Source organism: Corvus brachyrhynchos, unplaced genomic scaffold (assembly GCF_000691975.1).
Source record: "Corvus brachyrhynchos isolate BGI_N302 unplaced genomic scaffold, ASM69197v1 scaffold229, whole genome shotgun sequence".
Classification (NCBI taxonomy): Eukaryota; Metazoa; Chordata; class Aves; order Passeriformes; family Corvidae; genus Corvus; species Corvus brachyrhynchos.
Window position 1 is genome coordinate 2249138 of NW_008240042.1, and position 13120 is coordinate 2262257.

The window sequence follows — 13120 nt, forward strand, 5'->3', positions numbered from 1 at the left end:
TCCCCCAGCTTGTTTGTTCCTAGCAGATGTGCTCTTGTAACATCACAGTTCCCACACCAAATGTCAAAATTCTTATGCCTGAGGATTTTATGAATCCTCTTTGAAAAAGTCAAACTTTTGACATCATATTTACATTTAAAACCAAACAGCTCTAAACTTCCGAAAGATGAAAAAAAGTTGATACAATTCATATAGTGATGTTTAATAATGTTACTTTAAAAATCTACTTCAGTTACATTAGAAAGTTGATTTACTAAGAAAAAAGTTTTGGTTTTTTCCCTCTGCCCCAATACAGCTGCATATAGAATTTTCTAGTTTAGATTATGCTGCTGATTTCTAGGCCACAATCCCACCTCACTCTGGGACACTGTGTTGTGTTGATTAACTTGTTTCCTCCTCCTCATTAGCCTCCTCCCTGAGGAGGGGCTACAGTCTCCTGCATAGTTGCACTTTCCTTGGGGGCAGAATTTCCCTGCTGGGAGCAGAGCTTTTGCCAGCAGAAAACCGGAAAACAACATGCCTCGTATTTGAGGACTTTGTACTGAGGGCAAATGTAATTACTGCTCCTTCTGCAGAGAAAAGGATTACAAATACATGGAGACAATTATCTTTTGCATGGCAAATTCCTCCAAGTCAGGCTAGAATCATGTTGGCTGGACAGTTCAAAATGTGTACTGCTGAATCCATGCCATATTTACAAGGAAAACTTTGTGTCCTATCAGTGTTCCAGCTTTCATGAGCATTGCCTGTTGGTCAAGAAAACACACGAAAGGTCTGTGTCACAGCCCTGACCAATGCATCACTTCTGGAGGAGGACCTGGCCTCGCGGAGTTATAAAACCTACTCAAAAATGTCTGTAAATGATTAATTGAGGAATCTGAGTTTCACAAAGCTTACATCAAAGACAAAAATGGGTTGATTGAAGAGAAGTACACATTCTTTTGTTTTTCTTGAAAGCGCACATGGAACTGGTTTTCTACAGGAAATGTGCATTTTAAACAAATTTCCTAGTGCACTCGGCCTCTTGGGAATCATGGTCTAGCATGAATCTTTTAAATCTTTCAAAGATAGTTTTAAACATGAATAAAGCTTCTATTAAAAACAGAAGTTAATAATAAATCCTTCCTGAAGTTTAGAAATTGTTTATTGTGGTGTTTGTGGTAGTAAATACTATAGCTAAGGTTAAAATGGTCTTTCCACTTTAATCTCATGTTTGTACATGCTTGCAACACATTGAAATGCAAAGCTCTCCATTTTGACTGACACATCCAACATTTACTCTCAGCTTGGACATAATTGCTGGTTTGTTTCCTTAAAAATCAGACTGCTGTGGGACTGGGGAGATTGGCACTTTTGAATTATACTGAGCAAGTAAGAGATACTAAGGAAATGCTAGGAAAACAAACCAAGCTATTCTACTTGGCACATTAAGAACAGAACAATAATCATTAAAGTTAGCATGCCTGTGGAAGACCTGAACTATAGTGTTTTTGAGAAGAGGGAAGAGAAGACTATTCTTTTTCTTAGGGAGAGAGGAAGTGAAGAGTGTCCAGGCAATTTGTGGAGAAAAACAGCCATTAGAGAAGGGAAATTTGCTGCAGTGTGTAATTCATAAATCACAGTCTTCTAACTACAGTATGTACAGTCATATAGACTGTGGAGTTTAGAAATAAAAATATAATAAGCTCTGGGAAATTCCACTCCATCTTTACCTGCATTAATTCTTTCCATTAGGGAATTCCTTTTGTCTTCTCTTTCAATTATCTCTTGCTCTTTCTACCATCCCTACAGTCTGTGTAACCATACCAAAGTCAGGGACATTGCTCTGAAAAACTAAGCATGCACACTTTTTATTTTCTAAAATTCGTAGCTCCACTTTACCCGATCCTTCCCAATTCTAGGCCAAGGCATGTTCTGGTCCAATAAAAGCAGAAGCGCCAGACATTCAAAAAAGAGAAACTTCTTACTCTATTATGAAAAAATCTAGTCCAGAAAAAAATGCTGAGCTTTCTCAAGACTTATGATCTGGTGCTATCTGCCTTCTCTGCAACAAATCAGAATGTTACTCTTCCTTTTTCATTACTGGATGAATGGTCCCTGGCCTTCACAAATTAAAAAATTAAGGCATTTCCTCATTGTAAGGCCAGGCGGAAAACCACTATGCCCCTATGCAGTAATTTATTGATTCTGTAGTGACTTCTCACCTGAGCTGCTTTGCAGAAGCTGATGTGGGTATTGGCACCTCTTAATCTGCTGGAGCACAGAGGGTGAGGGGTAGGAATGTGCCAAAGCAGCCTCGTGTGTCTCAGGCACTCCTCTTGCTCTTGAGCTGCTGTATCTAATGACAGCTAACACTGCGCGAGCACCTAGCTGGAGGTGTGTGTCTGTCAGCTTTGTAGTCATGATTTCTTGTAAACTACAGGATTATTTTTTATTTGACTTTAATGCATGTAGCATGGCCCCACCCTTTTCTTTGTGTGCCAAGAGAGCTCACTACTGCATGGAAAAGGATGACTAATCACGGTAAAACGTGTTTTGACATTTACAAGCTCCAAGGTGTTGCACCTTGAAACACAAAACCTTTCAAGGCTCTGGCTACCCTGATACATCTCTTGTTTGTACTTTAAGCAGGCCTGAATTGCAGATGTCTGTAGTAAGACTCCTCAGTAGCAAAGAAATGAAAATGCTGTAAAGCCCCATTTAATCTCTCTGGCTGAAAGCAGAGACAAGTCACTGTGAACATAAGATCCTCTTTGCACCAATACACATCAGAATACATTTTGCAGTTTAATGCATGAATAAATCCTATTATCATCCAGTATCTTAATTGTCTAACACATATACTGTGGGTTCCAAAAAGAGGAGACAGGATGTTACTTACCAACATGAAATCGTTTGTAGGTTTGAGCATGCAGGTAACATAACTTGCATCCTTATATCTGAAAGGTACCACAGCAAAGCCAATTGCTTCTGGGATGGCCAGTATGAAGGACAGAAGCCAGATGGAGAAAATTTCAATAGCAGTGATCATCGGGATTCCAATTCCCTGAACACGGCTCCAGGACGCAACTGCTCTGTACCTGAAAGAGACAGGCATTCGTTTCCAGCCCTCAGTTTCCTTCTTAGAAGGTCACGGTTCAATGTCATCTGGCAAGTAAGATCCTAAAGCTGACATCTGAGACTCGTATTACTTGTTTTTTCTGCCTATTCCAAGGCCTCTGCCTGCTGTCAAGTCACCTAGGACATAACAGGGCACATCAAGGGGTGGAGAGCAGAGAGCCGGCTGCTCCTGTTCTGCTTGGGTGTGGGATTGTGTGGAATTCTGCTAGGTGGACTGCACTAATGATTTCTAATTAAAGTAGGCAAGGTTTGTGAGGACAGACTGTATCTTTCACTAGATAACTGATATAACAGAGGAAAAAAAGCTTACAGGCACACAACCATTCTAACAGATACAAAGCATCCATCTCAGCAGTGCTATCCAAAGTGAAGCTATCAGCTTCCAGGGAATGAAAGACTGGGAAAATACTCTCGATGAAGTGAAAATGCATTTGTTCTGTTTACACTGTTCAGTGAACTGTGAGGATCTTTCTACTCTACTTGTCTCTCAGTTTTCAAGGAGCTTGTAGAAATTTATTAGCTTTGAGACCTCAATCTTTCCATCAGCTCTGGTCAGAAGGTTGTAAAATTATTCAGAGAAGACTGATAGGCATAGAATACAGAGTGCAATCCAGTCCATAAATTAAAATTTCAGTAGCAGATGTAACTGTTGTCCTGCAATAACTGCAGTAAACGACTTAGCATTTCCAACAATTTAGTAAAGACAGAATCAATGGAAAGAACCAATATTATTTTTTGATCTTGTAATAATCTGAAATTCATGCTGGAGAGCTCTTTGTCATTAATGATGTAACAGCTTCTGAACTGCTTATTTTACTTCCCTAAAATAATAGGACCTTCCCATTTGGAATTACAGTGCTACAGGTATACATCATGGCATCCACTGATGAAATAGTCTTCTTTAGTTGAGCAGAAAAAAAGTCAAGAAAGTTCATCTGCTTTAAAAAATGTCAGATTAAGAAGTGAAATACTGGATTTTGAATATTTGAGATGGAAGGAATAAAGAGCTTCTGACGGGAAATCATTTGTTGAGGGCTACAGGACGTAGGCTACAGAGATCAGGAAAATTTAGTTATTAAAAGGTTTCTCAGTCGTCCTTTAATGAATACAGTAATATAGGATTCACACACAAAGTATTTCTTCTGATTTCTTGTATCACACCCTGTTTTTAGTTTGGAAGTGTGCTTATTAACTGGATGGAAGACTTGGGAGTTCCATCCCCTGTAGCCTCAGTGTTAGAGGAAGGACAATGCCTGAGTGCAAATCCAGGCTTAAGCCCCTCACAAAAACTTCAGCAAGCATTGTTACCCAATATCACTGGAAGGTGTCAGAGCCTGGTGTGCCATCATTCCTGCAGAAACCAGACTGGAAACCTTTGCCTTGATATCTACAGCAGTGTCATGCACAGCAGAGTCACAGCTGTACTACATACAGGCTCTCAGGGCATCATTTCTACAGAAATGTGTGTATAAATACTTCGAGCATAATAAAGTAAACTACAACTTGGACTTGCAAATTAAAAATAAAAATGTCTTCTAAAAGCATCCTTATCTTCAAAAAATGTGAAAAAGGAGGGAGGCAATGGTTTGCTCATGGGGAGAAGGTCTCTGAGATCAGAATTCTGAGACCATCAAAACAAATAAAACTATTCTGAGAGAATTAAGAAAGAAATATCCAGTATCGTATCTTCTCACAAATATTCATATTAAAATCTAAAATTAATTTTAAATGATTTGTCACCCTGTCATATTTCATTTTGCCAAATATCAAATTTTGGCTTTCATCACAAAGTTGAATATTCATAGAAACTTAACCTTTCACGCAAATGGTCACGTATTTGTGAACTTTGGAAATTTAACAATCAGTGCAAAGTTTACTTTCTACAGACTGGCAATTTTACAGTCATTTCTGTCAGCTGCACAGGTTCCTAACCCCTCCTAGACTGACTGATGCTCTTAGCAAACAGGTGCTTGTACACTGTATATATTTTTCAAGTAGCAAATGTAAAGCTTGTTTCGTGTTATGTCTGTAACTATATAAGTGACAACCAATGGGTTGCAAATTGTGAATCCAATTATTTCCTTTGTTGCATTTTTGTACCTGTTCTTTTGAGTTACATCTGTTTTGCACATGAGAGGATCACTATGCACAGCAGTAAGGATTTGGGTCCTGTATGTATTTTACTGATTTTTTTTTTCCAGTTTACAGTTCAGATAACTCTCAAATAAGGAATTATTGGCTGAATAATTTTATGAATATTTTCAGCTAAAACATAGGAAGTTCAGTAATTGGATCAGAATTTGCTGAATGCCTATTAACCTGCAATTACTTGGTCTCTTTACTCACTGCTGTAAGAGTGGTTTGAAAAACAGTGGTAGTAATAATAATTTTAGTAGTAATAATTTTTCAAGTGGGTGTTCTGTGAGTTATGTAATATAGAGGATCTTTGTCTAGCCACAAAACTCCCAAAATTAAGAGTGAGAAAGTACTGAAGGGTTTATTTCCCTCATACTTGGAAAACACAGGATATCTGCCAGGGAGCTGACATAAAATACATACATAATGCATTGCATTTAATTCCTCACTCTAAAATATGTTGAGATTTGTCTAACTTTCCTTTTTTTCAGTTTATTTCCCTCTTGTCTCCAATCTTGTCTAAACTATTCACTTTTTTTTCCAGGTCACTTCCTGTTCTCTGTTTAATGGTGTGGCTCCTCTTCTCTCTCCCCTTTTCCTTATTGACTGCTCATGTATGTGCTGGCAACTTGTATACATACATACGATGAACTATTTTGCACTCTTACCTAGTTATAACATGTTTAAAGCATTTATTTCAGAAGGACATCTTGTCTGGATCTGAGAACATCAGTAGGTGCTTTTGTTTTCCTATTCCTTTTAGCTGCATTGGAAAATTAGATGTTCAAATGGCCCCATAATATAACATGTTTCTGTTGTGCAAGTATCATCAGCCCTTTGTAAGAGTGAAAAGCAATGCAGGAAACATAAGAGACAAGATCAAGCACATAAGCACGCTGTCAAGATGAGTGCCAGTATAGTTTCTAACTGTTCCTGCTGTTGATGATACCGAACTGTTCTGCTTTGTTAATAGAGACCACAGCTGTTCTTCATTTTATGCAAATGTCTTAATACAATGAAGCTCTTAGGGTTTTATTTTAGTGGCAAAATCTCAACTTGTCTCATAAACTTACTGGAAGTTGGTCCACATAAAAATATCTACCTTAGAATTAGTGTTCTATGCATTATGCTATGCAGAGGGGGCAAGAAGAGGGTGTGTACACATGAAATGAGATCCATATCTTCACTTTTCTTCTTCAACCCTTTTCTTAATCAATATCATTATGGCCAAGACATAAGCGAGAGTAAAAACTCAGGCAGGGCAATATCTTTCCTCTTAGTCACACTCAGGGACTGTTTTGCAAAAGAGTCACACTATGGTCACCATCATGACCTAGAGTTTAAAAATGCCTGAGGGGCATCTGAGGCAAATGTGAGCTTCCTCGGAAGGGTGAATGGCTGGCTTTCTGTCAGCCTCTTAAAACCCTCTCCACATGTGAGTGGCCATTGTTCTCCTTGGGCACGCACAGTTAAACCTTAGTACACTGTCAGGGCAAGTCACTCGAGGGCAGTAGTAATGAGGGGAGTTTCACAGTAGAGTGTAGTTAGCACAGGGAACCATCCTGATAGCAAAAAAAAAAAAAAAAAAATCCTGCTCTAAATTAAGGCTGTAGTCTGCAACAGGGACAGAGAGTCAACAATGACCAAAACTATGGGTAAAGTTTCTGGGTTCACTGTAACAATTGACTCCCTCTTTTTCTGTGTCATAGAATGCAATATATAGACACCCAAAATAGTCATAAACAAGATAGTTTTCAGGAGCTTTTTTAAGCAAGAGTTAACTCGCCTATAGACCAGAAACAGTCCAGCTGTGACAGCACACTATTTCATATTTACTCATTTTCCATTCTAAAAAGCAACCATTAGCTGATGTGGAATTTTGTATTAGTGTGAAAATGCAGCTTCCAGTGCCCAGCCTGGAGCTTTCATGGTGATTGAACCTAGATTCGGTTCTTGTCAGCCAATATCAGAATCTGGCTCTATACATCAGTTTTCTAACACTCATCCTCTGCAGCCACTTACTAGAGTAGCACCAGATGATGAAGAGTATGTCCTCAGCAAAGTGTCTAAGCTAGGGGAGGAAATTAAATAGTCTGAGTCTGATCCCATACAAGATTTTATACTCAAATGGAAACAACATTTGGTTGTTGTGAGGATTAGCAAATCAGTCCTTGTAAAAATGTGCATGCATCTGCAAAAAGGTAGCTTCAGCTGAGTTACTTCCAATTTATTAAAATGTATATAACAGTGGAACTTCATCTAGTGAAACTGCAGTTGTCAGGAGTTATCTAACAAACTGTCTGTTTCATGTGCTTGATCTATGATTTATTCCTTAGAGTAGTCCATGGGATTTTATTTAGTGGTGGGCAGATATTGTTTGAGAAATGGAATTCTTTTTGTAGTTCTCAGACTCAAAACATGGAAGTAGAACAGTTGCCTGTATTACATTTTTTTGTTTGTTTCTGGCATTGGCTAATGAGGTAAGGAACTAATGCAGTAAGAAGCTGTATTTCAGGTATGGATACTACTAAGTGACTTATCCACTGCAAAGCTTGTACATTAGCTTCTTCAGTAAAGCCAAACCAAGATTAATTTTAAAGCTTCTTTGCATCCCTGTACTAATACACATAGTGCATTTTATTTAGTAGTATTTTCTGTATATCAGAGGTACTCATATTTTGGAGTAGAACACGATCAAGTAACTCAAGACATAAAACCAACTTTTACAGAATTCAAGTGTTCATCTGCTATTGCATTTTATGTATGAAGGAAAAATAGCAGAGGCATTAATTTTCAAACTATCAAAGCAAGTTTCCAACTTCCAGTGTTTTTCAGTAAAGCTCTGTTAGTTTTAAAAGTTATCAAAATAAAACCTTGTTTATTGTCCATAGGCAGTGAGTTAAAAAACGAATTTTTAAGGCTAAAGATTATGATCTTGCTCAAATACAAAACAAACATGAGTTCGTATGAAAGAAGGAAGTTTGAATACTGAGTCAAATCCCAATAAATTTTTGTCTGGTAAAGGAAGTTGAAATAATGCTTTACTAGAGCTTTTAAATACCTTTAAAAAATATGTAAAGTTCGTTAGTCCAAGGACTTAATATTATACTTTGAGCCACAGATGTGGTGCTTGGTGATAGCCAGAATATAAAAGACCAGAATTTAATTATATCTATATTGTAATCTGCCTGTTAAGAAGACCATGCTGAGTGCTCACAGATTTAGGAAAACTGCACGTGCAAGAACAATGTCAAAAGACTAAAACATACTGTACCTGTCCACACTAAGGGCGCACAGGTTAAGGACTGTGATTCCCACTGATGCCTTCTGGATGAAGGGAAGGAATTTGCAAAGAAACTGTCCAAATTCTGTATTTCCAAAAGGCCAGTTCTGAGCAAGGAGCTAAAGAGAAGATACAAAATAATCAGAATATTTAAACAGTAACCCAACAAGTACATCACAATGTCTTAGACACAGCCATTGTAACCTTGAATTCTCCATACCTAAAGTGTATGCTTAACATTACGTGAATCTGGGAAGTAACTGCTACCATGGAAGCACAGAAGTTGAAAGTTTACACTTAAATGTTGACCATGTGCTGTTGCAATAGTAATTTGCATTGTTAAGAGGTTTTTTTTTTAATTACTGTGAATCTGCCAGCAGTACTGAATAATGAAAATCTAACTCAAGCCTGTCATAAATGGTTGCAATTGCCATGTCCCAGAACCAGGCAGTCAAAACATAACTCAGGGTTCACAATGAAATACCTCAGAGCCAAGTTCTGATGCAGCACGCAAGTAGATTCTTGTCATCGTAAATGTACCATTGTGTAACTCATGGCAATATGCAGTGCCAGACTCTGAGGAGTGTGAAGAAAACACTGTGCATACATAATTTGTTCCATATTACATTTTAAAGGACAAGCATGCAAACGTGGGCTGTGCTTCAAGGCAGCAGAAAGGCATCCATTGGAAAGATGTGAGTGACTGAGGTTTTGAGTAGCATTTCCAAGGAGGCATTTCCATAACAAATATTAGTACAGTGATTCATGTGCACAGTTGTGAAGAATTAGCATATAAATAGTAATATTTCTAGCTATACTGTTAAAGCTTTGTCTTTGAACTGAGCTTTGATAGCAAGTACACATACAAAATGCAGGACACAAAATTATTCAGAATACTCAAATGTACAACTGGCTGCAGAGTCACAGATCTCCCTTTACTTGGGCTGACAGTAAAATGATAGATTATATTCAATGTAAGTAAGTGTAATAAATGAAAAATTACTGAGTCCATACAAAGTACTGAGCCCTAACTTAGCTATTTTAACTCAAGTAAGGGATATTTCAGCCATCATGAACAGTTCTGTTGAAAAACAAAGTCACTAAACCTTCTCACTCTTGCACTACCATTTTGTTCATCTTCTTCTCTAAGTCTGCTGCTGAGACTTTCTCAGAGGTAGGATGTTCATGTTTTGAGAGGTAGCCTTGCAACCACAAGGACTAGAAATATTCTTCAGTAGAAGCTTAGGTCCTGGAACACACTTAACTGGTAAAAGTGGGTGTATTCTAGCTGTAGAATTAGAAAAACAAATTCTGGTTGTATCTCACGACTGCAGTATTCAAAGTAAACATTTTATTTCTATTTAAATTAGTGTCAAAATGAAGCATGCTAATAATCACTACCTTTAGCAATACAAGTATGAACTGTGGGAAGTTCAAATTCACATCTGTCTTTATCTCAATTAAGGTAGGTGTTGCCTTTCTGGTTTTTCATAGCATGAGTTTTTCAGAGAACTTTGCTGTAGATTATGGACATTTATCACAAAATTCTAGATGAGTAGGAATTCATCATCTCCTCATAGTCCTGCTGGGGATTTTTTGCACCCCCTCTGTTTTATAGCCACTCATCACAATGCTGAATTACTTGTGATTTTGTCCCCCACATTATACCTCAAAAATGCTGAAAGCAGCTACACACTCCACATTGCCTGTGTCTCTCTAGGACTATATTAATATTGTCATTTGATTACTTGTATTTTAGGACAGATTTTAGCAACTCACAGCTTTCAGCCAGCTGGGTGCTAAAATTATGGGTCTAACTTATGTGTGCAAGTACCTTTGCTATGGTATCCCAGTTTAGGGCAGTCACATTTGATGAAGGCAAATCCCCCTTTTGCCAGAAGGCTAGGGATTGGATTGCTTGGATTGGTGATTTAACTCTAGCCAGTACCTTCAGTAGCAAAGGTGATAAGTTTGTATCTGCAAGCTCTTGATTAACTCCTCTGATTTTATCTGTATTTATAGACTGAATGAAATACATTGAAATTCTCCAGCAGAATTGTTTTCCAGATAGGTTTGCAGTAGTGTAACAAATGTTTGCAGAACATCTTTCTACCTTTTGCCTAGAACTCTCATATGAGGTTTTAATTTTTATCAGAAAAAAAGTGTTGAAAAAAGAAGGGATGATCAGAATCCATAGTAATTCAACCATGTGTGGTCACATGGAATTTCAGCTCCAAACTCTTGGCTGGGTTTGGGTAAAATCAGAGTTGTTCTCAGGCTGGGAAGGCTAAATTATAAATGGCACTGCCACAGAAAAGCAGCTCTAGCAGGCTTCTGTCAATCCCCTGTGCCAACCAGAGCCCCAAAACCCATTTATCATTACAGATCACACTTTAAAAGGCAACTGAAAGCCACCTATTCATTTCAGGGCCCTGACTCTGGCTGTAGCTACACCCAGCAACAGAAACGAACGAGCACTTTGTAGTGACTGTGAAACTCTGTTACTACAAGGCAAATATTAGCTTCAAAAAGAAAAGTGTTGTACTTGAAAAAGGTTCACTAACTCATTACGCCTCACGAGGAAGCTTTATCATGCTTCCAGCATGTACGCTTCAACCTCACACCCCAGGAAGCTCTCCTTTTTTGAGATTAAAAGTATTTTATTCCTTTTGTTTCTTACACTTTCCAATAATTGAAGTAATATGAGTACCAAATCATTAGACATTCTTTTCAAGTGAGTTTTAATCAAAATCCCTGGGACCAGAATTAAGGTTTTTTGATTTCAAGATTCACTTTGCAATCATTTCTGTGGGTGTACTCCATTATCACTCCACATCAGCCATGCATTCATTACTTCCCCTTGGATCAGGTGCCATGTTTTCTCTTCTGTAGATATTTTTAGTCAGCAAATCTCATCCTGTCTTTGTTTTTAGTAATTTTTGCATCAAAACAAGTCCATTTCCCTCTGTTCTGCCCTAGCATGGTATGGAAATTTCAGAGGGAAATAACACATTTATTTTGTATTAAAAAATGAGCCCAGGAGTTTAATTTAATTAATCCTGATTTACTTACGTGCAATACAAGAACTGGAACTACTGGCTTTGCTCTTTGAGTGCTTTTGCATATTTTAATATCCAAACAAAATGATTATAAAATTCTAGCAAATTGCACTTTCTCTCAAGGCTCTAGGATAGAAGAAATCAGACTGATTACTCCTATTTGTGTTCCAGTGCTCCATGAGCTGTTGAAGTGGATTGTGCTTTTGCAAACCCACTTACAAAACCTCTGAGGTTTCAAAATAAGACATGTGGCAAAAGTAACACAGTTTTCCCCTTGTGCTGTTTGCAACTTGGGAGTATTTCATACTGTGGCGCAATTCCTGAGAAAAGAGTGTAGTCAACATGTACTTTTGCACTGAAATCAGAAATCAAGATTGGTCTTTAAAAACTCCGCAAAGTGACCAGACAACCACAGCTTCCTTGAGCATCCTCCCTTCTGTGCTGCTTTATATGGCCTCTCTGCCCTGAGCTGCAGCTGGAGACAAACAAGACATCAGCACTGAGAACATTCCTTTGCAGTGATTTTTAAATGTCACTTCGTTGATTTTATTCTGCTGCTGCTGCTATTTTCTAACCCCCCTCAGTATGGTAGCTGATGTACAAAACATCAAGTCCCACTGTGCATCCCAGGCAATTTATATATAGTCTGGAAGAGAGAATGTTGTAACCCTACCACATGAGTGTTTGCCAGAGTATGCTCATGTGTACCCACAGTGTTTACCTCGTGCCAGGCTGATACTGTGTGTTTGCAGGCAGATGATGGCCCTGGAGCTCAGCCCAGAAGAGATGGACTTGGTTGGGCACTGGATATGAACTGGCTCTGAGCTGCTCTATTAAAACTCCTTTGGCTCATCGAGTGCATGTCAGGAGGTCCCCTCTCTCTGCCATGTGGCATTGAGGATGGAAGAAAAAGCTTCATACCTGCCCTTTCCTGCTCTGATGTCATTCTAGTGCTCTGGAGACTTCGCTTCCTATATCCACTTGGGACCATTGTTGGACACTCAAGGTCTGCTTCCCAGAAACTGAACTATGTTCCATACACGTAGTGCTTGCCCCTCATGCTGCCCTCATACAGGATACTCTCCTGGGTTTCATGTTCCATGATACTCCTGGAACAACTCTGGCACAACCCTGGAAGTCAGCTTCATCCCTGGAAGTTCCATCATCAGGAACAATAGAAATACTTCCTTTGTTCTGTGACTTAAGTTATACTTGTGCAGTAATGGCAGAAGGGACCAAGCCAGCAGATTTCATCCATATAGATAAGATCCAGTTGTACAAGTGACCATCATCTCCTAACAGGGGAGCAGGAGTTACAAAACCAGTGTAGTCTGGGATGATTTTCTTTCCTTGCCACATGGCCCAGAATGAAAGACAAGGGAAATTCTTCTGGTTTTGTTAGAGCAGCACATTTGTTTTTGCTGGGGTTTTTATATATATATATATATATATATATATATATACTTTTTTTTTTTTTTTTTTTTTTAACGTGTTTCTCTTTCTAAAAAATATGCTCTGTCTT

The 13120-nt window shown here is 38.4% G+C and overlaps 1 protein-coding gene across 1 annotated transcript in view; it reads right to left on the bottom strand.

Moving 5' to 3' along the window:
- The window catches only part of EDNRA (endothelin receptor type A), a 33928-nt gene that overhangs the window by 10173 nt on the left and 10635 nt on the right, over window positions 1–13120 (bottom strand). The window contains exons 3-4 of the mRNA XM_008641273.2: window positions 8531–8658; window positions 2882–3080 (exon numbers count right to left, since the gene is read on the bottom strand). Of these exons, the coding sequence (XP_008639495.1) occupies window positions 2882–3080; window positions 8531–8658 (327 nt within the window). The remainder of the gene's footprint in view (window positions 1–2881; window positions 3081–8530; window positions 8659–13120) is intronic.